The following is a 27,622-nucleotide window of genomic DNA, read 5'->3' on the forward strand; positions in this document are numbered from 1 at the left end:
GATACTAGCTAGATAGCTAGGTTGGTCCCTGGCTATAGCTATTAAAAAAAAAAAAAGTTATGTGCTTAATTATTGCCACCAAAAGAGTCATTGGGCTGGAAGTTAGTTGGAGAAAATATTGTACAGAAAAAAAAAAAACGATGGAGTTTGGGCTTGAGCTCTCATTGCGTCCCCTTGGCGGGAAGCACTGTACAAGAACTTTAGGCCGTTCAAAACTTTAATTATCACACGGCATTTTTTTTTTTTTTATAGCTATAGCCAGGGACATCTGGAGTTTGATGAAAGACACTCAATATTCAACAGATAAGCATTAGACGCACTTGTTTTTTTTGTTTCAACTTGTTAATGGTTTTGGGAATTGTTAACTTGGACTGGTAGTTGTAATTAACAAGTATTGTTTACTATTTTTGGACGATGAATAGTAGAAGTAGTTTCCTTGTGGATGCAAGACAAGCACGTCACTCTCTCAGAAAAGGCTTAATTGATCGACGTAGCATGAAGTGAGGAGCACGTATTATTATATAAGCAGCTGTTCTGTAGGCTCTTTAAATTTTATAAAAAAAAGAGAGTTGAGTAAGTGCACGTGCTAATTAAATTTTGATTTTTTGGGTAAGCACATATACTACACATAGGGTCTTTATGGCGGATTCCTTAGAAGTTCGTAAAGGTGCATGGACAGAAGAGGAAGATGATCTTCTTAGGAAATGCATTGAGAAATATGGGGAAGCAAAATGGCATCAAGTTCCTCTAAGAGCAGGTAAATAGTTTCAGTACTATTTCAATTAGTTTTCACAGGAGCTGCTTCTATTTATGCAATATCAACGGTTTATATTCTCTCTTTTGAACAATTTCAGGATTGCATCGATGCCGGAAAAGCTGTAGACTGCGGTGGCTGAACTATCTCAACCCGAATATCAAACGAGGAGAATTTGCAGCAGATGAAGTTGATTTAATTTTAAGGCTCCATAAGCTGCTGGGCAACAGGCAAGTGCAGAAAGTAGAACGGAAGCAGAACTGAGGCTCCGTTTAGTATTACCGTCTACCAGCTGTGACTTTTAATTAAGCCATTTCAACAAACACTTATAACTATTATTTGGGAGTTAATCATAGTTATTTTTACTCCACATTAATTTGATGAGACACCTATATTCCTTTTATTATCTTGTCCAAATATATGATTAACATTAAATTTTAATCATGTAGATCGAACACTATAGGAAAATATACTAATTGGAGTAAAGAGAAACTAAAAGGGTGGTCCAATAGCTACGTGTGCATATTGGTTGAGCATATCGCATACACATAAACTACCCCATCATCTAACAAAACACTTGTCACAAAGTTTTCGTAAATTAGAACTCTTACTATATTAGCAGATTTTTCTTTTCGTGGCATGTACATAGGGTTACAGGTTGTAGGCCGGAATTAAATAGGAATTAATCAGAAATTTATGATGTACTTTTCAGGGAATGGTGACATGTTAGACCTTTCAAATTCAGCCTTTTACAATAACACGACGATGGATGGTTATCCAATTATTAATTTCTATTCTTTAATTTCTTATTATTCGAATATGGATGGTTATCCAACCTCTCGGCCACCCTTTTAAAGCTGCAGAATATATATTTAAGTGGTACTAAACTTACAAAATTATGACACAGAATTTGTAACAGGATGTGGGTTCAACTTTACTTTTATTATAAATTATCGTTTTGTACCTTTTTTGTTGGCAAAATGCAATTCTGATATACTGTAATTTGGTTGAATTGCATGTAGATGGTCACTGATTGCGGGCAGGCTTCCGGGAAGAACAGCGAACGATGTGAAGAATTTTTGGAACACCCACCTGCGCAAGAAAGTGGATAAATGCTGCAAGAATAATAAAGAGATGAAAGCAAAAGCTGAGAAGGTGGAAAAGATCAATATCATAAAACCTCAACCTCGGACCTTCGCTAAAAACTCACAATGATTGAAGGGCAAGGGAATGACTTCAAATAATTTGCAATTAGGAGATTACAATCTCGGCAAACAATCCACCCCGTCTGATCATCATCATCATCATCAACAGCAGCAGGAGAATGAAACTGAATCTGTATGGTGGGAAAGCTTTTTATTCGGAGATGAATTGGATCAACAAGGAATTTCAAGCTTATTGAGTCGGCCAGAAGAGGAATCTACTACGGCAAATATTTTTGCCGAAAAGTCTCCAGTAGTGACAAAGGTGAAGGAAAATAGAGTCATTGAAGCAGGCCAGAGTTGTACGACTGATGACTTCGCTTTCGACGCGGAACTTTGGGATCTTCTCAATGCAAAGTAAGAAAAAAAGAAAAATTACTTCAACTTGCTGTCCTTAAATTTACTACTTCGTAATCTATCTTTTTTCCAAGCAATAAATATGCAATTAAATCAAGCAAATTGACTGTCGGTGCAGTGTGTTATTGTTACTTCTGTCGATCGTTAATCAGCTGTTGATGATATTATTGCATGAGATCAATTACTGAAATTTTAGGCACACGCGGTGTGCTTCATAGTGCAAACAAAGCTATCTCTTTCAGGAAATTTTAATTTGAAACGGAAAAGCCTAAATGACAGCACAATGTTATTATCATCGCTCTCGAACTAGGAGTTGCCTTAAGCAGATTGGGGGACTGAAAATGATTGTTCAATATGAAAGATTGTTTTATTATTTATAGCAACATAAATATGTATATTGGTTTGTACATATATATATTATGCGGTTCTCTTAGTACATGGTTTGATGCGCACGTGGATTTTTAATTATAAAATATTTCTATTCACATCTTTTTTTTTTCCTCCTATAATAAATCTGGACGTGCGAGGGAACTTTAATTAATTACCAAATATTTAGTGATAATCAACTACTAATATTAATTGCATCAACGTTTCCTTCGAAATTATATGACTGATTCACAAATTATTGTCAACCAATCATTATTATTAATTTCTTTTTCTTTTTACTTAGGAAAACCAATCATTATTACTATTATTATTAATTGTTTTAACCACGAGGTATCCTGGAGAGGACCCCAACTGTGGAAGGCACCTTTAAGCCCGTACCACAACCCAGACTAGAAGTCCCCGCTCGAACAGGGAGGTACAGGTTCTCCCAACATAGGCGACTTCCCTGCGACTCGAACTGGGGAGCACACCCAGTCAAACTACTTTAAGGGACTCCATTGCCAGTGGAGCCAACACTTTATTAAACCAATCATTATTATTAAATTGTGCTTATTATGTTATTTCCTTTTTTAAGTTAAATCATGTGTGAATTAGTGACTCGGTCTGGTTTACATATTATTGTCACATTTCCCACAAAACATCATATTTTCAATCATATAAAATTGCAAATGGCCAACAAATTAGATATTACTTGTGAGTATGATAGGATTAAGGTACAATGTGTAACTTCTAGTCCATTGATATTGTTGAATGGAATAATTACATGCTTATATTTTTAGGTTCTTCATCTTGATCGCCTTTGAACCGTTGATTTGTTGAATCCAAAATTATAGTTCTGCTTCTGATTAACCAGATGCAGAACCGTGCAAATTAACATGCTCCGTATCGTTTTCATTTTCCGTTTAGGTGCTTCCGTTAGAACTGGAGTGTGATCTATTTCCTCGACTACCATTTCATTCATATTCGGTGCCTTATTAGGTCACTATTACAAGATCTACACCTAGTAGCTAGAGTGATCGATGAATTTATGATGACAAATAACAACTCTTTTGTCTCATCTTTAAAGCCCTTTATCGATGGAGAGAATCACACGTTCACAATTTGACACCATAAAACTAACCTACAATTACATCATCTTCATAGATAGAATTCAGAACTTCTGAACATAATAATATATAGACAAACATAAATGTTGGCTTTAAAATCTACAAATTAGATAGATAGTAAAACTTTTCTATAATTATATTGTTGGGACTAAATTAATTTTTTTACTTTGAGAAGATTATAACTTAATAGAGACGTAGTTAAAAAAAATTTAAAATTTTGACTTAGTTATCCTTAGTGGAAGTGATATAGAGGTAAAGTTTGCACTTACGTTAATAATAAATTGAAGGAACATTTAAAATCTAGTGTATAGACATTGATAAATGAGATAGACATAATTTCATAAAACTAGTACATGTGTCGACCAATATAATGTTGGGTATATATAAAGTCATCTCTAAACACTTAAATCATTGTCCCAAATAATGTTTAAAAAAATTATTACATCTTAAACCTTTAATATAAATTTATTGAAATGTTAGAATCTGATAAATGCGGTCGTGTAAATTTAGACTTAACAAATTGCCAATAATTCATCTGGATGATTAATTTGATAAATTCTAAAATTATTTAATACTTCATCCGGACGGGTACCTCATTTTGGATGGTAAAAATTAATTCAAAACTTTAGCAGGTTTCAATAGAGGCTTTCCGCAGCCATACATTTTGAAGGGTGAAGACCAAGTTAACCCAAATTCGGGTTTTCTCCGGTCCGATGTTTTTCTGGCATGCAAATGGCGAAACTATATTGTCTTCCATTGAGTTATTGTAAAAGCTTAAGCATCCAAGTGTCATTACCCACTCCCCAACATCCAAACATCTTTTCCCGCAAAAACTTTGAAAATAATTAACGCAAAAGTTCTCAAATCCTATGCTCAACGTATTGAATTTCGACACGCATTAGATGGTAGCCATTGGGGTCCGTGTATAGGGCAGAGCGCTGAGCATGCCTTCCCTCCAATCATAGAGTTGGCCCACAAATCACACCATGTGTCGTTTATTGTTTACAACTTGCGTGACGGAGGCAACTACTTCGCTCACCGGTTCATTAGCTGCGTGTACACAATGTACTTTACAATCCCACAATATATATCTCCAGTGATCAGAGCACTAATCAAAGCAACCATCGTGTTGTTTCGGCGAGATAATTACACGTTCACAAAGCCTTTACCATGAGATCCATTTGTCCTTGTAATGAAAGGAAATGCAAAAAGTAACGTTGATAATCAGTAAGTACTAGTCAAGAAATTGACTAAACAATCAATCCGTACAAAGTGAGATGACGGATTTTGAGCTTGCAGTCGTTGCTCTTACGCGATGAGTGATGCAATGGATGCTCTTTACGTAATCTGACGTTCATAATAAATTCTAATAAATAGAATTATGAGTATGGACAATGTGCCTTTCCAAATTTTCAAATTCTATATATATTCTCCGTATTTGAATCTTTTCACCGCGAATTTAATTAATTATGGGCAAAAGTAAGCCCCATTGTCCATACTTCATATCTAGGCAAAGTTTGTAATAGCGTAACGTATCACAAGGTGAAATATTGGATTGCTTTCTAATTTGTTCTAAAATTCAACTAAGATACCCTTTAAAAAAAAAAAACCAAGATATTGATTTTTTTAATATTAAATTAGAAGGATAAATATCAATGATAATCAATTTGTCCAAGGATAAAATTGGCTCCGTCTATCGTGCCCCTTAGACACTATACCCCTTTATTCGTCTTGTTGTGAAATCACCCGTGAATGAAAAAGAACAATATCATGTAGCTATGAAGTGTGCCAAGGGGCACACGAAGCAAACCGGGAATGCAGGTCATTAAATAGGAATTGTTAACGTTACAATTATTTTATTTAAGGGAACAAGAAAATGTCAGTTTATATAGCAATAAATTAGTTAGCTAAACCAAATATTTATAGAAGCAATTAATTAGTGAGGAATAGTATGATGTATGTTATTTATAGTTTTGTCGTTGCAATTAGCATAAAATGTAAGTGATTGTAGCAATATATTATCGGATGACTAAAAGTGATGTTAATGAAAGTATTTGAGCAAAAATTAAAAAAAAACAAAAAAAAAGAACATGATCCACTGCATGCAGCAGTGTTGCCGCCTTTGTTGAGGCCTTCTTCGTCTATCAAAATTCCATTAGGGTCGGAACGAGCCGCCCGTCTAACCCCAAGCAAAACCGCCGTTGATTTCTCACAAAAAACCAATGTAAATCGATCTATAACAACCACAAACACTACCGCCTCTGTTCATCATTTTTCACCACGCATTCATTAATACCACCACCATCAATAAACTCCTCTCTACTAGTGCAACCTTTATAATTATTCATCATCATTGATCGATGTACCGATTGGTATGATTGAAACCCATAAAACCGTTGCTGCTTCCCTAACATTTCCGACCAAACCACCGATTTTTTGGAAGAACCTTTGCCACTATCACATTTACCATCCTCAAAACTTCCATAACCACACTACATTAAGATCACTCCTTAACAGCATTCAAAAGCAATTCCAGTCATATTTTACAACACTTTAAGACCAATAACGAAGGAGCAACGGATTGAGATGGTAGCCCAACTTTATTTTACTATTCATTCCCAGATCTTATTTGCGCAATTAGACTTGTTGTAATCTAACATCTTGCTAGCAAACTGACAAATAAAGGCGGCATGGGGGAACGATGGCTGTACTCCACGAAATTAGGGCCTTGTTTAGAATTGAAGTTGGTAATTGTAACTTAAAAGTTACAGCATTAAAATGTTTAATAAGTACTAGTTGTGACTTGTGACAGCTTGGAAGCTAAATTGATTCGATTTTACACTTGTACGATGAAAATCTATTTTATGTTTACTAATTTTGTCAAAATTATTATTTAAAAATTATATTTACTACAAACAATTAACTTTTATTATTATTATATATATATAACTATTGTAACTTAAAAGCTACCATACCTTAATATCATATGAGGCCTACGTTGTATACAAAGATTTCAATACAAGGAAGTTCGAAGTGTAAGAGTTCAACGAAAAATGATCAAAATATCTTATTGTTTGTTGAATTATACTATCTGTCCCTTTCAAAATCTATCAAAATCTCTTAATTGATTAAAAACCTATTAACTTCTAATTTTCTATTATGATTTTAACTATTTTACCTTAAAAACTTAGATCTAGATTGTCTCCCATGTATTTTCTCTCTTATTCATCCTAAACTTTCAACGATCCATTGACATGTGTCATTAATGAAATTAAATGGCCAAAATTTTGTTTGTTGTTAATTTTCATCTAAATAGACATCTAAACTCACATGTGACTCTTATAAAAAAATTTCCCCCAAATTCTTTCCTTCATAACTCATATTGATTTCTAACAAATTGTTGAACGAAGAAAACTTCTGTTTGAAATTGGATTGGCGGGTTCCTTGTAACTCAGCTCACTCGCATCCTTATCGTCATTGTCATCGTCGTCCTCATCCTCCTCCTCATCGTTGTAGTTCTCGTTATCTTCAAGTATTCTCTTCTTAGCCGAACAATTAGGGCACTTGAAATAGTAGGTAATAATATTTGTAAGTTTGAAGGATTTGGTGGTGGTGATATCTTTGTCCTTGTCTTGAGAAGATGAAGATGATGACTTAGACTTTGGCCTTATAAACTCGCTGATGAAGTCGCAGTTGTCTCATTCCACAAGCACTCCAACATTTCTATTGCTATTATTCACTTGGTAAATTTGTTTCTTGGATCGTGCTGGTTGTCGTCCTGATGATATTGAGAATGGCATAAAATGTTGCACCTTCTTTTTGTTCTCTATTGATATTGAGGAAATGACACTCTTACCTGTTAAGAAATTGGTAGGTGAAGCAGGGACACAGCTAAAATAAAATTCGAAGAAAATAAAAAATAAGCACACAAGAGAACACTAGAAAATTACGTGGTAAGATGAAGACAGAAAGAAAATATATTTACTAGTGAAATGAGGATTACAAGTATTGAGTAATTTTGCTCACTACCAAGAACCCTAATACACCCAATCTCTCAAATCACTAAGATAAGAGCTTATAATTTTGATGCTCTCAATTCTCAATTTCTCTCTAAAGAAGAGGAAATAAAATTGAAGAATGAGATGTTGAGAGGTGAATTGAAGCCTTCTATTTATGGGCTTCATTTCTCTTCTTTTTTTTATAATAAAATAATAATATTATTATTTTATTATTTTCTTCTTTTTTTCTTTCTTGTCAAAGTTGTTTGCCTCCATTTTCCTTCAAACTTTGATGCACCTTCTCCATTTTTTTTCTTGATTAAAAGAATGTAGCAACAGTCGCATTCTTCTTCAATAATGGCAGGCACTGCCTTTTAGAAAAGTGGTGCCTTCCTGTCATTTTTTCACATTCTTCCTCTTGGAGATTTGATTGATAATCTATCAATTTCCACACCATCCTTTATGTTTCGCCATTGTCATGTTGTTTACGTTTCTGTAAGGCCATTAGAGGATCTACTCCATACAAATTTATCAATATTAATTGGCTTAGTCATAACATCTACTAGGTTCTCATTGGTATGGATTTTCTATAAATCCACACTTTCATCTCCCACTACTTCACGAATAAAGTGATACTGAACTCCTATATGATTTGTCCTAAAATGAAAGGCTGGATTCCTTACAATGTGCAAAGCATTCTAACTGTCACAAAACACATATATTTTTTCTTGTTTGTGCCTGAACTCCTTCAATAACCTTTGCATCCAAGTAGCTTCCTTGCAAGTTTGTGTAGTTATCATATATTATGCTTTTGTTGTAGATAGGGCCACAACGGTCTGCAGTTTCAAAACCCAACTTACAGCTCCTCCTGCAAGTGTAAACACATAGCCAGTAGTAGATTTTCTTTTATCAAGATCTCCTGCAAAATCTAAATCAACATCGGAGGTTCCTCTGATGTATCTCAAAATACTCCTCACAATTTTTCAATGTTCTCCACCAGGATTTACCATGTATCGACTGACTGCTCCCACTGCTTGTGCAATGTCTGGTCTTGTACAAATCATAACGAACATTAAATTTCCCACTACTGACGCATACGATACTCGGGACGTCTCATTCCTCTTTGCTTTATTGGTAGGACACATACTTGAGGATAACTTGAAATTAATAAGAAGTGCGATAAAAATTGACTTACAATCTTACATGTTGAAGCGTCGCAAGATTTTTTTCAAGTGGTTCTTATGAGAAAGCTAAATCTTCCTATTATTTATGTCTCCATAAATTTGCATCCCTATAATCTTGTTTGCTGGTCCTACGTCCTTCATTTCAAACTCCTTACCCAACTGTGCCTTTAATTCTTAGATTATATCTTTATTGGAGCATGCTACCAACATATCATTCACATACAACAGTAAAATGATGAAAGCATTGTCTTTAAACCTCTTGTAATATGTGTTGTGCAAATTTTAATGTACTCGCAAGCGCACGAATCTATTGTAGTGTAGATCAATGGTGACGAGTGTCGATCCCACGAGGAGGAGGATTTTAATTGTGTATAGAATTAATTTTGCAAAATGGGTGGTTGGAATTGTGGTGGAAGTGATTTAAATTATCCTAAAATTGGAATTGAAATGGCGATAATAAATTCTAAAATTGGAATTGCAATGGCGAGAATAAGTTGAAGCGAAATCTATTGAAATGACGTACTTGGGTATCTGGATCCGTATCAACATGCATCATGGGCTAAATAATCCGTATTAATGCCAATTAAATCATGAGGGGGGAATCCACACCTCATGAACCACGCTCTAATCAATATGGTGCTAAGGGCTTATCGTGCCAAATAATAATAACCTTATACTAGAGAGCCGGTGTAACCAAGGCGGTATCTAGACAAGATCAGTATTATTTGTCGACGATAAGTCAAATCATCCACAAAAACTAGAGGGGAAAAGAAAATAAATTTACCAAATAAAGCCCATGACACATGTTGAGACTTCACCTTCAACCCAAGCTTGAAAGAAAATTAGCCACTCATAATTGAACTAGGGGCAAAAAGGGAATTTATTAAAATACAAAGAAAATACAAGATGGAGAAGGAATTACAGAAAATGGATCCCAAAAATGGATTCAGAGATATCAAATTAGGGGGGGGAGGCCCCCTTTTTATAGATACATGGAGTAAATCATGGCCATCGGATTAAAAACAGTTTGGACGCTCAGGATTGCGCCACGTCATCAGTCAACAGTCCACGGTTTGACCACGCGGATGAACAGTAACACGGTTTGACCCGGATGAACAGTAACGCGGTTTGGTTGAAAATAATCCTGTGTGATGCATGCACCGTACGCGAGATTTTTCGTCCACTGATATGCTGCCACGTCACCGTCAACAGTACATAAGAATTTTAGTCCAACAGGATCGTGACACCTCATCAGTCAATGCCACATCATCGGTCAATGCCACGTCATCGATCCGTCTTTGTGAACAGTGTCGTGAACAGTAACGTAGACAGTACCGTATACGTGAATAGTACCGTACATGTGAATAGTGCCATTTTTCCTTTTATGCTCCTCCTAAGGTTTTCGACCGTCCTGAGTTCAAAAGTGATGTCCGTTTTGCCGTCTGATCTCTCCTTTATTGTGAAATGACTATAATGCCCCTAAAATACATAAAATACTTAATTAAAATAACACACACGTAATTACATCACAAGAAGGTTAAATACATAAAAGTAAGGGTTGTTAGTAAGACTTGAAATGTAAAATGACGGTTTTCTCCTTTATAAATATGCATTCTCTAACACTCAACACACCCCCCAACCAGCTTATTGCTAGTCCCTAGCAAATAAAGCGAAAACAAAATTCAAATTCAAAATGATTTTTTTTTTTTTTTTTTTTTTTTTTTTTTTTGAAACACTCGTGTTTATTCAATCAGATTAATGATAACAATCAAATAAAAGTATAAGCATTATCTCCAGTCTAAAGCAACATCACACCCACATCAACCATCCACATGAATTAGCCCAATAGACTTTGTTATAGCTACTGTCAAGAATGACATGTCAAACCCCAAAATCTCACTGGAAGTAGTGACACTCTCACAAAGAAATTAAAACCCAATAAACATAGTCACTCCAATGAATGGTAATTGAGAGAGAAAATAATAAAGAAATGACATCACATGCTCTCACCAAGATGAAATAAATATGCCCTCAGCTTAGAAATAATACGATCTCAAGTCAAATAAAATGTTAGTCAACCCACTTTATTTATCTTTTTTTTTTTTTTTATTATGCATCACTACATCTTTTTAGCCCATATAACTAGCTTCTACTTCAAACTATAGTTCCCTAAAATCAAGAAGGACTTTTATTAGGACGTAACGTAGGCTAGGGATATGGCTAACAAAGAAAGGAAATAAGGAAAACAAAGTGTATGTTTGAGAAAAATGAAGAATTTTTTTTTTTTTTTTTTTTGGAACTTGCAAGGTGGATTTCACCTATTATTGTTATTTTTATTCTTTTGAAACAACAACTTTTGTTTTTGTTTTTTTTTTTTTTGTTTTTTTTTTTTTTTTTTGCTTTTATTTGGCATAACTTCACTGAACAACATAATTATTTACATTTTCTCAAACATAAATAGGTGATGGAACTTAAAAGACATTGGGTAATACTCCAAATCGGAGTGGGTCAAGATGATAAGTTGACAAAGAAAAGGTTTTTGTTCTCTTTTTTTTTTTTTTTTTTTTTTTTAAAAGGCTCAAAAGGGGTAACTATGGATATTTAATAAAAGGGATGGCTAGAAAGGCTCAAACGGATCAAAGATGGCCTTTCCATCGTCTTTTAGGGCTCTAAATAATTATCCATATCTACTAGTTAGATGGGCCTCCCAATGTAGCAACACACATTTTTTTCTTTTTTTTCTTTTTTTTTTTAATTTTACCATATATATATTTTTTTTAAAGGGTTAACTTAAAAGAAATCTAGAGATCGTGTATAAAATAATAAACTGCTAAGCTGTATAGAGAATGGGCAAAAGGGTTACTCTCCAAGAAAATGATAGGCTCAACTACTCACTTGGCACTTATTTATGACATGTTCATTCCTTCAAGCAACTCATATTTGTCTCCGACATCAACATGTAAAGTAGCAAACATAGCGTAACATCACTTAAGACCAAAGATAATACAAATACTAAAATTTGAAATTAATCATGTCATCCAATGTTAAAACAAATAACACAATTTTTTTTTTTTTTTTAAACAACATTCTACCCCCCAACCTATTCTAAACATGAAAGGAAAATATGCATGCAGAAATGTGAAAATGATGTAGAAAAATTAATTAGAAAAAGATTTTTTTTTTTTTTTTTTTTAATTAAGAAGATGCGTTTCTAGAGGCACTACACTCCATATTCAGCCATCTTCGACTCAAAAATTTGAAACTACATATTTATAAAGGAGAAACTACATATTTATAAAGGAGAAAGAGGAAGAAAACGAGTTTTTTTTTTTTTTTTTTTTTTTTTTTAAAACGATGAAGATGCGTTTCTAGAGTAACTACACTCTATATTCAGCCATCTTCAACACAAAACGTTAGCAATAGTTAGTTTCTACAACAAAAAATTAGTAAAAACTTAACCAAGATTCCACAATTGTCGACTATTCCCTCCCCCCAACCAGAACGAAACATTATCCTCAATGTTTTAAAGGAAAGAAGTAGAGTTTAGAAGACATCACCTGGGTGGTGCAACACAGAAGAAAATATTTACAGGCGGAGAGTTAAATCTAATTTGTACTTCTTACTGCGGCTACTGTTACCATCATTATTTGGTCGCTCCAACACAAAGGTCCAGGGGTCTGGCTCCGGTTTATAAGCTTGTAACATATCAAGTAGCTCATTAGCAGTGTGAGCACAAATAAAGAGTTTTTTCACATTAGAAGGAATGAAATAGTTTTTTATTGCATGGTTAAGAAATGCGATAAAGCCATCATAAAAGTTATTGACATTTAACAAACCGATAGGTTTCTGGTGGATGTGCAGATGGGCCCAAGATGCTAGTGTCATAAGTGCCTCTAGTGTTGCAAGATCTCCTGGAAGGAAAATAAAAGCATCAGCATGATTAAGCATTTCAGTTATTCTTTCTTGCATACCTGAGACGACTAACTCTTCTCCAGTTGATGAGTCAGACGAACTGCCCAATGGTTTTAGGACTCTTGGGATGATGCCTAACACTTGACTTCCTCTGATAAAAGCTGCTTCTGAGACCATTTTTGATAACCCTCGGTTACCTCCTCCATACACCAAATGTAATTTTCTCGCTGCTATGCTTCGACCAAGATCTATGGCTGCCTCCACGAACTCTTTATGTTTGCCATAGGTAAATCCAGAAAGCACACAAATGTTCTTGAATTGTCTATTGGGAGTAGCTGCCATTGTGATACTTCTCAAAAACAATTTGTGAGTGCTTGACAAAAGATAAATCACATTTAAGAATCTTGGTGATAGTGGGTCACAGCTGTGAATGAGGTAACATGTCAGTGTGAAATAACGCGTGAAGCACATGGCTTGCGAGTCAAAAAGGAAACAGTAAAAAGGAAAAAGCAAACAGTAATAAAATTATTAAAGACAATAATGCAAACAATAAAACAACAGTGAAATGAAATAAAATAACAGTAAAGTAAAATTATATTTACACGTAGTTGCGACTGTGGCTCACATCTTCCTCTGGTTTTACGTCCAGAAACGGCTTGAACGCCCTCTATGGGTCGAGGATAGGCTTCCTATCCAGTTTTCTTATAAACTGACAAACAGGGTCGTTTATAGTCAGATTCCCGAGACTATATCGTGCATGCTCTTTCTGGAATAATGGCCATAACCGGAGAATCGCTCCTTGCACATATCCACTGGGATGCGTTTCAAGAGACAAAAGGATATCATCCAATGACTCCTTATTCAAGCCATCCCTAATGAATTGAATCTTATCTTCCCTGTTATCAGACACCATTCCTAAAGAACATGGGTTTCTATCGCAACTCATTCTGGCACACTTATGACAAGCAACAGAAATTCTTCGAGCTCGTCGTTTTCTTGCATAATTTCCTTTACCACAACCAGGCATGTATGCAATAAATTTAGGAGGTAACTCACCTGCCAATCGTACTTTAGCCTCGATTAACCAACGGATGTCTGCAGGTATGTTATTCCTCATGAGCAATCGCATGCGTTCAGACCGGGCTTTATAGATCGTAAGGAGGGCATTCTGAGGAAGTGAAGGGAATCGCTTGTGAAGCTTCGCTAGAATCTCGTTTCTGTCCATACCTTCGCCTCAGAATATCAGTTATTATGGGAAACTGAAGTTAACCGACTTGATTGTCACGGAGTACCGTTATCCGCCACTTCACCGGGGTAACAAACTAAAGCACACAAACAGAAAAACAAATTAAAACACACAAAGAAAATTAAAATCGTCCTCTTATTGAATTTACCTCAAGCTCCAACTGGATGTCGTAAACACTTCGCTCAATGTCTCTGAGTTGGCGTTCTAAACCCTCAACATAGGCTACTAACTCTGGTGGTTGTAGAGCCCAAATGCGTTGTGTTTTACAAAATAGAATCTGCCTTTTGAGATGAGTTTTGACACGTTGAAGTGATTTAAGAATGTTCAGGAGGAACGGTCTAAGTATGAGACTCATGATTAAAAATGATAAGAGAAAACTTAATGGTAAAATAAACACACTTATGCAAAAACAATTTCAATTAGCAAAAGAATAATAATAAAAAGAAATAAAGAAAAATCAAATCAACGAAAAGAAAAAAAATCAATTCAAATTTGGTGGGTCACTCAAATTTATTTCGATGTTTTCTCCATGTGGTTGGTACTCTAGATATGGCTTTAATCTTTGACCATTAACTTTAAACGTGACACCGTTCTTTGGGTCCTTAATTTCAATTGCCCCATGTGGAAAAACAGTATGTACAATAAATGGGCCAGACCAACGAGAGCGTAACTTACCTGGGAATAGGTGCAAGCGAGAATTGAATAAAAGCACTTTCTGACCTGGAGTGAACGATTTTCTCATAATTTGCTTATCATGGAAGACTTTCATTCGTTGCTTGTAAATCTTGGCATTTTCGTATGCATCATTGCGAATTTCTTCAAGTTCTGCCAGCTGTAATCTTCTTTCTGAGCTGGCTTGCTGCATGTCAAAGTTGAATTTCTTGATGGCCCAATATGCACGATGCTCGAGTTCCACAGGTAGGTGGCAAGCTTTTCCATACACTAGCCTGTAGGGTGACATCCCAATCGGGGTCTTGAAAGCCGTTCTATATGCCCATAATGCATCATCAAGTCGTAATGACCAATCTTTCTTGTCTGGCCTCACCGTCTTTTCTAATATGTGCTTTATTTCTCGATTGGAGATCTCAACTTGGCCACTGGTTTGCGGATGATACGGGGTCGCCACTTTGTGTGTGATTGAATACTTTGTCAAAAGAGCCTTGAATGCTTTGTTACAAAAGTGGGCACCACCATCACTGATTATCGCTCGAGGGAATCCAAAGCGTGAAACAATGTTGCTTTTCAAAAATCCTATCACCACTTTGTGATCATTGGTTCTGCATGGAATTGCTTCCACCCATTTTGATACGTAGTCAACACCAACCAATATGTATTGATGGCCAAAAGAAGGGGGAAAGGGTCCCATGAAGTCGATACCCCATACGTCAAAAATCTCAACCACTAAAATTGGATTTAGTGGCATCATGTTCCTTCGTGTAATGCTCCCCATTCGTTGACACCTATCACATGAAGAACAGAAAGTGTAAGCGTCTCGAAATATAGTTGGCCAATAGAAACCACATTGTAAAACTTTAGTCGATGTTTTCTTAGCACTGAAATGGCCTCCACAAGCTTGTGCATGGCAGAATGAAAGAATATTCTGAATTTCATTTTCAGGGACACATCGTCTAACAATTTGGTCTGCACAATACTTGAACAAATATGGGTCATCCTAAAAGAAATTCTTTATTTCCGCAAAGAATTTAGCCTTGTCTTGCTTGGTCCAATGCTCTGGAAGCTTACCTGTAACAAGATAATTAACTATATCAGCATACCAAGGTAATACTTCCACACTCATTAATTGTTCATCTGGAAATGACTCATTTAATATTAATAGCTGTGTAATTGTGTCAAAATGGAGACGAGAGAGGTGGTCCGCCACAACATTTTCTGTGCCTTTCTTATCTTTAAATTTCCAAGTCAAATTCCTGCAAAAGTAACACCCAACGAATTAGTCTAGCTTTTGCATCTTTTTTTGTGAGAAGATATTTAAGAGCAGCATGATCTGTGAATATAATTATTTTACAACCAATGAGATAAGATCGAAATTTCTCTAATGCAAACACTACTGCTAGCATTTCTTTTTCAGTAGTTTAATAATTCAACTGTGCATCATTCAATGTCATACTAGCATAGTAAATAACGTGGGGAATTCGATCAACTCTTTGTCCTAATACTGCTCCTACTGCATAATCAGATGCATCACACATGAGCTCAAATGGTAAGCTCCAGTTTGGGGCCTGAATGATGGGTGATGATGTCAACAACTGCTTTAATTTTTCAAACGCCATTAGACATGAATCATTAAAGATAAAAGATACATCCTTAGCAAGTAAATTGCATAAGGGTCTAGAAACTTTGCTAAAATCTTTAATGAAACGTCTATAGAAACCAGCATGCCCAAGGAAAGATCTTACTTCTCTGACTGTTTTAGGTGGAGGAAGATTAGAAATGAGATCCACCTTGGCTTTGTCAACCTCAATACCTTTGCTCGAAATGATGTGACCGAGAACAATACCTTGTTTTACCATAAAATGACACTTCTCCCAATTCAAGACTAAGTTCTTCTCGGTACATCTCTGCAGAACTAGCGTTAGATGATGTAAACATTGATCAAACGAGTCACCAAAGACAGAAAAGTCATCCATAAAGACTTCAAGGAATCGTTCAACCATATCAGAAAAAATGCTCAACATGCATCGTTGGAATGTAGCAGGTGCATTACATAATCCAAATGGCATTCTCCTATATGCAAAAGTGCCAAAAGGGCAAGTGAAAGTAGTTTTCTCCTGATCTTTTGGTGCTATGGGTATCTGATTATATCCTGAATAACCATCTAGAAAGCAATAAAATTCATGGCCTGCTAATCTATCAAGCATTTGATCAATAAATGGTAAAGGAAAATGGTCTTTACGTGTGACAGAATTCAACTTTCTATAATCAATGCATACACGCCATCCTGTAGTTACTCTAGTTGGTATCAATTCATTATCAGCATTGGTAACTACTGTGACTCCTGACTTTTTGGGGACGACTTGTACAGGACTGACCCATGAACTATCAGAAATTGGGTAAATGATACCTGCATCTAATAGCTTAAGGACTTCAGTTCTAACAACTTCTTTCATGTTAGGATTTAACCGACGTTGCATCTCCCTAGTAGTTTTAGCATTTTCATCAAGGTGAATGTAATGCATGCAGTCTACTGGGTTTATACCTTTGATGTCTGCTATGGTCCATCCTAATGCCCCTTTGTGCTCTTTTAAAACATCCAACAACTTACCTTTTTGTTCGTCATTTAGGGATGATGAGATGATTACCGGCAGAGTACTTTCTTCTCCCAAAAATGCATATTCCAGAGTGTTGGGTAATGGTTTGAGCTCGAGTTTCGGTGGTGATTCTGATGATGGAATGAGTTTCTTCTCTGATGGTGCTAGTTGTTCAACTCTTGACTTCCATTTATTAGTGTCCATGGATGGTGCTGAGTCAAGTAGGGCGTTGACCTCTTCGACCGATCTGTCAATATCAAAATCCAAACCAAAGTGAGTTAAACATGTTTGTAAAGGATCATCACTAAGGTTTGAAAGAAAAGTATTATCAACTATTGTTTCTATTAAATCCACATCAACAATTCCATCATCTGCACTGTGAGGTTGTTTGGCAATGTTGAAAATGTTTAGCTCCATAGTCATGTTGCCGAAGGACAACTGCATATTTCCGGTCCTACATTGAATATGAGCATCTGCAGTTGCCAAGAAAGGTCGGCCTAGAATAATGGGGATGTGCTTCCTTGAGTCCTGTATTGGTTGAGTGTCAATTACAATGAAATCAACAGGAAAATAAAACTTGTCTACCTGGATAAGCACGTCCTCCACAATACCACGAGGTATTTTCGTGGACCGATCTGCAAGCTGTAACACCACTGGAGTTGGGTGTAATTCTCCCAGTCCAAGTTTCACGAATACAGAGTAAGGCAAAAGATTTACACTAGCTCCTAAATCCAACAAAGCATTCTCAATTGTGTGGTTCCCTATACTACATGAGATAGTGGGGGAGCCTGGGTCTTTGCATTTTAGAGGAATTTTATGTTGGAGTATAGAACTAACATTTTCTGTTAAAAATGCCTTCTTTTGAACATGCATATTTCTCTTTTTAGTACAAAGGTCTTTAAGAAACTTGGCATAAGATGGAACTTGTTTAATAGCATCAAGTAAAGGGATGTTAACACTTACCTGTTTGAAGATTTCGAGAATCTCACCTGTGGATTTTCCCTTTTTCCCTTTAGCTAACCTCTGAGGAAATGGAGCTTTCGGAACGTATTCTCGTGGGTTGGTTTCTTCTTTCTCCTCCGGTGATGAGTCTTCAACATTCACAGGTACAATTTGATTTTCTTTTGTCACCGGCATCTCCACTTTGTTGTCGACTTCCTTTCCTTTTCGCAAGGTCATGACTGCTTTGACCTCTCCATGCTGTTGTGGTGAACTGGTACTTGCTTCATGTACTCCTTTAGGATTAGGCACTGGTTGACTTGGAAACTTGCCTTTCTCAACAGTCATTGCCAAGGTCTGTACTGAAGAAGCGAGTTGTCCCACCATCTTCTCGAGGCTTGAAACTGATTGAGCTTGTGAGTTGAAGCCTGCTCTCAACTCATTTCGTAGTCCATCAATGGTGCGGTTCTGTTGCTCAATCGTAGAGTGAGTAGCATTCTTGAAATTCTGGAATGAATCCTCCCATGGTCTGGGTTGAGAGTAGTTTTGGTTCTGATTGAATGGTCTAAATGGGGGCTGAGAGGCTTGAGGATTTTGAGGAATTTGTTGCATTGGTGGAGCTGGAGCTGCTGGTCCATTCTGTTGAAATCCTTGAGACCATGAAAAATTGGGGTGGTCTCTCCATCCAGGATTATATGTGTTGGAGTATGGGTTGTAATTAGATGGCTTTCTCATTACACCTATGGCATTGGCTTGATCTGGATATGAGTCAGGGTCATGTGATTCTGTTGATTTAGCAGTCGATAACGATGCTATTTGTCGAGCAAGACCTTCAACCATCTCCTTGACTTCTTTGATTCCCGAAGTTGACTCGCCAATGTGAACCTCATTCACTCCTTTAATCCTTCTAGTATTCCTGAGTGATCGACTCCGTTGTTGGGAATTGTCCGCTTGTCGCTGGAAGAATTCCCAAATCTCTGTTGCGCTTTTTGACATTAGTTCTCCTCCACTTGTTGCCATTAGCCATTCTTGCACATTCGGCAATAATCCCTCCAAAAAGTATTGGCATTGGTGCCATTTTTCGTACCCATGATGTGGACACTTCAAGAGTAGCCCATTGAATCGCTCCCAAGTTTCAAAAAACTGCTCGTCTTCTCTCTGAGTAAACTCTGAAATTTCCCTGCGAATAGAATTGGTTTTATGCACTGGGAAATATTTATTTAGAAATTTTGTAACCATTTGTTCCCATGATGCAATACTATTAGCAGGCAAAGTATTTAACCATGAACGAGCTCTATCCTTTAAAGAAAATGGGAATAATCTAAGTTTAACATCATCGTCTGAAAAATTTTCATATTTAAAAGTTTGACAAATGGCATGAAAATCATTCAAATGATTATATGGGTCCTCATTTTCTAGGCCATAAAATGTGGGGAGACAATTTAGCACACTAGGTTTTAGTTCAAAACTCCTAGCAGCTACATTTGGGTATCTTATGCATGACGTGCTCAAATTAGCTAAGGGACTAAAATAGTCCTTAAATGGCCTCTCCTGTGGTGCTTGTAAATCCATTCCAAATTTATTAATGTGCTTTTGTGTGCGAAGTGTTTTTTCAAGTTCAAGGTCTATAGGTTCAAGATTAGGTAATAATGACCTACGACCATGCATGCAAAATAAATAAAATAAAAATAAAGATGCAAACAAAACAAAAAATAAAGATGGGAACAAAACAAATAAAAAATAAAGATAAGGGAGAAATTAGGATACTAACCTTATTGCGCTATTACAACCTTACTATAAAAATACACAAAAATAAATACGTGAAATAAATTAACTAAAAATTAAATTAATAAGATAAAAAAATTACAAAGAAAAATAAATTGAAAATTAAATTACAGAATTTTAAAGAAGAGAAAAAGAAAAGAAATACTAACCTTTAAATGTAGATTTACTTTTTTTTTTTTTTATAAAAAATACAAGAAAACAAATAAAAGAAATTATTCACAAAAATTAATTCTATGAATTAAAATTACTTACCTCCCCGGCAACGGCGCCAAAAACTTGTTGTGCAAATTTTAATGTACTCGCAAGCGCACGAATCTATTGTAGTGTAGATCAATGGTGACGAGTGTCGATCCCACGAGGAGGAGGATTTTAATTGTGTATAGAATTAATTTTGCAAAATGGGTGGTTGGAATTGTGGTGGAAGTGATTTAAATTATCCTAAAATTGGAATTGAAATGGCGATAATAAATTCTAAAATTGGAATTGCAATGGCGAGAATAAGTTGAAGCGAAATCTATTGAAATGACGTACTTGGGTATCTGGATCCGTATCAACATGCATCATGGGCTAAATAATCCGTATTAATGCCAATTAAATCATGAGGGGGGAATCCACACCTCATGAACCACGCTCTAATCAATATGGTGCTAAGGGCTTATCGTGCCAAATAATAATAACCTTATACTAGAGAGCCGGTGTAACCAAGGCGGTATCTAGACAAGATCAGTATTATTTGTCGACGATAAGTCAAATCATCCACAAAAACTAGAGGGGAAAAGAAAATAAATTTACCAAATAAAGCCCATGACACATGTTGAGACTTCACCTTCAACCCAAGCTTGAAAGAAAATTAGCCACTCATAATTGAACTAAGGGCAAAATGGGAATTTATTAAAATACAAAGAAAATACAAGATGGAGAAGGAATTACAGAAAATGGATCCCAAAAATGGATTCAGAGATATCAAATTAGGGGGGGGAGGCCCCCTTTTTATAGATACATGGAGTAAATCATGGCCATCGGATTAAAAACAGTTTGGACGTTCAGGATTGCGCCACGTCATCAGTCAACAGTCCACGGTTTGACCACGCGGATGAACAGTAACACGGTTTGACCCGGATGAACAGTAACGCGGTTTGGTTGAAAATAATCCTGTGTGATGCATGCACCGTACGCGAGATTTTTCGTCCACTGATATGCTGCCACGTCACCGTCAACAGTACATAAGAATTTTAGTCCAACAGGATCGTGACACCTCATCAGTCAATGCCACATCATCGGTCAATGCCACGTCATCGATCCGTCTTTGTGAACAGTGTCGTGAACAGTAACGTAGACAGTACCGTATACGTGAATAGTACCGTACATGTGAATAGTGCCATTTTTCCTTTTATGCTCCTCCTAAGGTTTTCGACCGTCCTGAGTTCAAAAGTGATGTCCGTTTTGCCGTCTGATCTCTCCTTTATTGTGAAATGACTATAATGCCCCTAAAATACATAAAATACTTAATTAAAATAACACACACGTAATTACATCACAAGAAGGTTAAATACATAAAAGTAAGGGTTGTTAGTAAGACTTGAAATGTAAAATGACGGTTTTCTCCTTTATAAATATGCATTCTCTAACACTCAACAATATGCACAATGGTCTGAACTGAATCTATTGTATCCAAGGCTCATGATGAAGGAATCAAATCTCTTATACTAACATCTCGGCATCTGTTTGAGACCGTACAAAGATTTATTCAACCTGCAAACTAAGTTCTCTTTTCTTATTTCAGTAAAATCTTCTGGTTGTAGCATATAAATTTCTTTTTCAAATTCTCTATGAAGAAATACAGTTTTTACATCTAACTACTCTAGATGTAGGTCAATGTAGCACACATCGTCAAGACTACTCTAACTGTCGTGAGTCGAATCATTGGAGAAAATATATCGTTGAAATCAATACCTTCTTTCTGAACATATCATTTTACCACTAAATAATATTATGTTATTATTTTTTTTTCAAATCGTGCAACTTCTTTTCCTTCTTTCTTATCAAAGTTGTCTGCCTCCATTTTCCTTCAAACTTTATTGCACTTTGCCTTCTCCATTTTTTTTCTTGATTCAAAGAATGCAGCAACAACCGCATTCTTCTTCAATAATGGCGGGCAGTGCATGCCTGTCATTTTTTCACATTACTACTCTTATTCTTCTTCACCATGTTAAGCAATGACGAAGGATTGTCTTAGGAGGGAAAGAATTTGTGAGGGAAAAAAAATTGACAAGAGTTAAATGTGAGTTTGGATGTCTATTTAAGTAAAAATTTATTAAAACAAAATCTTAGGCATTAATTTCACTAATGACACATATCAATAGATCCTTGAATGTTTAGAAAGGTTAGGAGAAAAAATGCTTAGGAGAATGTCCAAATTCAAAAAGCTTTTATTAATTAATAGTGGGTTTATCAAGGATAAAATAATCACACAAAATTTTGAAATTAAAAATTTTTTTAACATCATTAAATTTGAAACAGTTTTCTGATTTTTTATTTTTTTTTATACTAAACTTCTCTAATTTCGTTGAGCTTCATTATTAAAAAAAAAAAAAGCAAAGATTGTCTTTGGATTGCCAAAGTTATATAAATTTGTTCTTTTTAAAAAAAGAAGAGAAGAAAAAAGGCAATTTGGGGCTTTGGACTTCTAGAGCCGGGCTTCAATACGTTGTTAATTGGTTACTAATTTTAGCCCACAAGTGACATGGGAGGAGAAAAAACTTAAAGGCAGAGAGAGTTCAAAGGCATTTAAGAAACTGAGGGAGGGAAAAACCTAAAGAGAATTTCGAAGGAAAAGATTTGCCAGAAGTTTTAGGACGTTATGGACTTATTATGAATTATGATATCACGGTTATAATTTCTACATATTATTGCGAATATAGAATCCTAAGGCTCTTTGCCTGTTTCGACTTTGACATTTGCCTTGCAGACTCGGAATTAAGAAGATGCAAGTGTATTATTACATCCACCTGTAGAAATTGTGCTGTGAAGAAATAATTTATATTAGAATTTGGAAGATCTCCCAATCTAATATTGCCCTTTGCATTGTAGATGGTATAGAAACTTCATAATTTTTATGGCTAAAATCATCGTTAATAAACTTAAGATTAAGATAATTAAATTATTATTTTATTCACAAAATTTACTCGTGCCATAATATGGAGTTGCAGGTTGATGATTGGAGTTGGAGTTCTTTAACAAAGACAACAATGAAGAGTGCATTATATATATAAAACTAATGTTACTTGTATGGATGATAATTCACCCTCAGGCACACAAGGCCATTCTACTAGTTGATTAGAAGATGAACATGGGATGAATTGAAAGACCGATTTTTCTTTCAGTCGGATGGTAGAATATCTCGTGAATTAATTATATTATCTACAAACTTAATGCGACCATAATAGAAAATCCATAAACAAAGGGTGCCAGATATAAATTCACCCTTGTTTCGGCATTCAAAATCTGGTACTAACATGACGTTAGTATAAAACTATAAATAAGCTGGCTGCTACCAATAAAGTGTTGGCTTCACTGGCAATAGAGTCCCTTTAAGTGGCTTGATTGAGTTTGCTCCCCAGTTCGAGTCGCAGGGAAGTCGCCTTTGTTGGGAGAACATGTGCCTCCCGGTTCGAGCGGGGACTTCTAGTATGAATTGTGGTACGGGCTTAAAGGTGTTTCCCACAGTTGGGGCTCTATCCAGGATACCTCGTGATTAAGACAAAAAAAAATAATAATAAATAAGCTGGCTGCTCCGTATTTTAAATATGAACCCACTTTGGTCAAAGTCGGTTAACGGCGCCACCGCCTGTAACTTAATATTCATAGGAGCCGAAACGTGCATCAAAACCCATTCTACTAATAGGAGAAGAATTCAGAATCTCACACAAAACCAACAAGTAAAATCTCCTTTTCCTCTCAGGAATATTCTGCAGATTTTTTTTTTTATACATCACTCCAAAAAGAAACCCAGTTTTTTATATTCATAATTTGTTTCATCATCGCTGGTGAACCAAAAACAAAAGAGCAGTGGCATAACCATTAACCAAGCCTTAACATGTTGACAATTAAGAGGGTTCCCACGGTGGTTTCAAATTACCAGGACCAGGAGGAGACTGCTTCCGAAAATTCAGAAGCTGGCTGCGGAAGCAACTGTCTTGGAAATTGCTCCCTACCCGGTATGTGCCTTGCTGCTTCTGTTGTTAAAGAAACTTTACTTGAAGTGGTAAAATACATTTTTAATTTTTTCCGGAAATACATTGTAATGATTTCGCAAATTTACGTAAAGCAGGCTTGTCTCCTTAGCTTTGGCAGCATAACTGGTTAACCAAAATTGTATATTTGTCTAGAACATTAAACTGATCTAATTTATTGATGATTTCAGTATCAAAGTTGCCTTTATATCAAATCACGAAAGATAAAGTTGATTTGACCGAAGAGGCATCAGGCGAAGAGCCTCGGATGTCTTTCTTGCACGATTTGTTGCTGGGGCAATGGGAAGATCGAATGAACCGTGGCCTTTTTCGGTATGATGTAACTAGTTGTGAGACAAAGATTATCCCTGGAGAATACGGTTTCGTTGCACAGCTTAATGAGGGCCGCCACCTCAAGAAACGCCCCACTGAGTTCCGCATTGATCAAGTTCTTCAGCCTTTTGATGAGAACAAGTTCAATTTCACCAAGATTGGCCAAGAAGAAATGCTTTTCAGACTTGATGATTCAAAGTCTCCCAGTGTTGTTGCCATCAATGTCAGCAGACTGAAACTTTCAATGTGCTTTATTTAACAACATTTAGTGTTGATATCTGTTGTGGCTAATAATGGCTATGTCAATTTTGATGATCAGGTGAGCCCGATTGAGTATGGACATGTTCTATTGATACCCCGAGTTCTTGATTGCTTGCCTCAGAGGATTGATCATGAGAGCTTCTTGCTTGCTCTTTATGTGGCTAAAGAGGCAGCTGATCCATTTTTCAGACTTGGGTACAACAGCTTGGGTGCTTTTGCTACTATTAATCACCTACACTTTCAGGTTCTACACTTCTTTTGTCCATATGGACTATCTTAATGATTATCTAATTATGGATGAATTAGTCGTAAATAAAGATTGTTGATTTCAACTGCGCTGCAGGCATATTACTTGCCTCTGCCTTTCCCCGTTGAGAAAGCTCCAATCTCAAGAATAGTAACAGTGAAAGGCTATCAAGACACAGAAGTTATAATTTCACAGTTATTGAATTATCCGGTTCGTGGTCTTGTCTTCGAGGTGGGGAAGTCGTTGAGGGATTTATCTGATGCAGTTGCTAGTTCTTGCATTTGTCTGCAGGACAACAACATTCCTTTTAATGTACTCATCTCTGATTGTGGCAGGAGAATCATTTTGTTCCCGCAGGTAATTCTTTTACTCTGATCTCATAGCTTCATTTTCTGATTTGGCATTTTCACTGGCAAATTAATAAACACTGTGAATGTACCATATAGATATCTTAAAAGGCTCGATTGAATGATTTGGACCATAGACTGTGTCGCTTTCTCTATTTTTTTATTTTATTTCTTCACAGTGAGTCCCTTGTCATACATTATGTATAGTTTGGCAAAAATACTGAACTCTGCTTGTGTATGCCAGTGCTACGCGGAGAAACAAGCACTTGGAGAAGTAAGCCAGGAGCTTCTGGACACTCAAGTAAATCCAGCTGCTTGGGAGATTAGTGGGCATATAGTGCTGAAGAGAAGGAAGGATTTTGAAGAAGCGTCAGAGGAATATGCCTGGAGAGTTTAATCTGAAGTATCACTCTCAGAGGAGAGATTCCAAGAGGTTAAGGCTTATGTATTGGAGGCAGTAGGCTTGCAAAAGCCTATCTTGGAGGAAAATGGCATAATTCAAGAGGAAGATTCTCTTGATAAGCTACCTGCTCTAGAAGCTCAACGTGTAGTTCAAAATTGTACGGTTCAGCATTGAAGCAGCATATCTTTGGCCAACGTAAGTGGAGAAACCAGGGATTTGTTAACACTTAACAATTTAAAATGTTCTTAGAATAAGATGCCTAACCCACGATGTAATGAATTTGCTAGTATCTTCTTGTTGTTTATCTGATGAGTAATTGCAAATTATTAGATTTGAGAACACTGTAGACACAGCTTCGATCCTGTTTTATCAATTTCGAGAATTTCCTTTGCTCATGAGAAGTTCATTCAAGTAAAGTTTTGTAGAATAGCCCGCACTAAAATTGCTATCGCGTCTACCTTCAATAAAAAGTTGGATTTACGAGGATGATAAATTTAAAAGGTTCTCATGTCAAAAGAAAAAGATAAGCCAGCTACTATTGCAGAACTGGAAACTAATCGAACCATGAAAATCACCTCTTTTTATTGGACAAGGTCGCTTTCCTGAGGTCTAAAGCATGTTTTACTCGAACAACACTCAAAACAAAAAAAGTAAAGTCCTGTCTTTTTTTTTTAGTATGAAATTTAAATTTAATTTTTTTTCATACATACAATTTGTTTATTTTAAGTTGTTCTTTTTTTAACTTATCACTTATTATTAGACAATTTTATATGAATAGAAAAAGTAGAAAAAAATTTACTTTTATCTAAGGTATAAATGAAAATTTTTAATTTCAAATCTCAAAAATATCCTTAATAATTTATGTATTTCCATTATTATATAGAAACATAATATTTTTGTACTATTCTTGAAGTTATTTTTTTAATTACTTTAAATTTTTATTCACATGATAACATTAACTAAACTAAACTATTGAACAAACCAAATTATGTCCATTGTGATGAATCAAAAATAAAATAACAGTGTTGACTTTTATAATAAAATTTGATGTTATCATTTCATCTTTTATTAAAAAAATTAAATCAAGATCAACAATAATAATATTTTTTTTAATGCTACCAAATTAATTAACCTGTGAAAATTATAAATTATGAAGAACAAATATATGTAGCACTTAAAATGATATTTATGTCAAACTACTAACTTTTAAGTTTTTCTCTTCAGATGTTGAAAAAGAAAGAGCAAACATATTATTCAGACATTTTCATTTAGATCTATTCAGACTTCAACTAAATTCAAATATATTCAGATTTCAAATAAAAAAACAAACGTAACCTAAGACTAATTATAAATTATTTTTAAAATTTTCACTGTTAGTAATACAACATAAATAGTTGTAAGAGTAATAACTATACCTTGCCAAAATACAACTTTCACATGATTTAGGTTAGTTTAGGATTATTTTTGAGAGGTTAAAAATGATTTAAAAGTTAATTTTAGTATTTAGTAATTAATTTTGGATAAAAACTTGTTTAATCCCTATATTTTGAAGTTACTACCTATTTAGTCTCTGCATTTTTAAAGTATCTCAAAACACTCATGCCGTTAAATTATTGACACCTGACTGTTAATTTTGTTCATTTTATCTAACTTTTATAAT

General features: G+C 35.5%; 2 protein-coding genes and 1 non-coding gene across 3 annotated transcripts; all 3 read left to right on the plus strand.

Moving 5' to 3' along the window:
• Positions 1-639: 639 nt before the first annotated feature.
• LOC18039527 (transcription factor MYB113) lies at positions 640-2,317 on the plus strand. Its single transcript, XM_024182335.1, is given in 3 exon segments — positions 640-757; positions 855-984; positions 1,777-2,317. Coding segments are annotated over 3 exon segments (789 nt in total).
• Positions 2,318-19,438: 17,121 nt separating this feature from the next.
• Positions 19,439-19,542, plus strand: LOC112097474. Its single transcript, XR_002905006.1, has one exon. It is a non-coding gene; the product is annotated as a small nucleolar RNA R71 (small nucleolar RNA).
• Positions 19,543-24,093: 4,551 nt separating this feature from the next.
• LOC18039804 (GDP-L-galactose phosphorylase 1) lies at positions 24,094-26,600 on the plus strand. The gene is made up of 5 exons (XM_024182121.1): positions 24,094-24,356; positions 24,563-24,927; positions 25,024-25,209; positions 25,309-25,569; positions 25,804-26,600. Exons 1-5 carry the CDS (start codon positions 24,236-24,238, stop codon positions 25,954-25,956), a joined length of 1,086 nt encoding a protein of 361 aa, XP_024037889.1. The 5' UTR covers positions 24,094-24,235; the 3' UTR covers positions 25,957-26,600.
• The last annotated feature ends 1,022 nt before the right edge of the window (positions 26,601-27,622 follow it).

Source organism: Citrus clementina, unplaced genomic scaffold (genome assembly GCF_000493195.1).
Source record: "Citrus clementina cultivar Clemenules unplaced genomic scaffold, Citrus_clementina_v1.0 scaffold_6, whole genome shotgun sequence".
Lineage (NCBI taxonomy): Eukaryota > Viridiplantae > Streptophyta > Magnoliopsida > Sapindales > Rutaceae > Citrus > Citrus x clementina.

Excerpts from the sequence above, each read along its gene's own strand:
- LOC18039804 (XM_024182121.1), top strand. The coding sequence starts at position 24,236 with ATGTTGACAATTAAGAGGGTTCCCACGGTGGTTTCAAATTACCAGGAC. Across the intron at positions 24,928-25,023 it reads CCAGTGTTGTTGCCATCAAT|GTGAGCCCGATTGAGTATGG; the intron begins GTCAGCAGACTG and ends TTTGATGATCAG. Across the intron at positions 25,210-25,308 it reads TTAATCACCTACACTTTCAG|GCATATTACTTGCCTCTGCC; the intron begins GTTCTACACTTC and ends ACTGCGCTGCAG.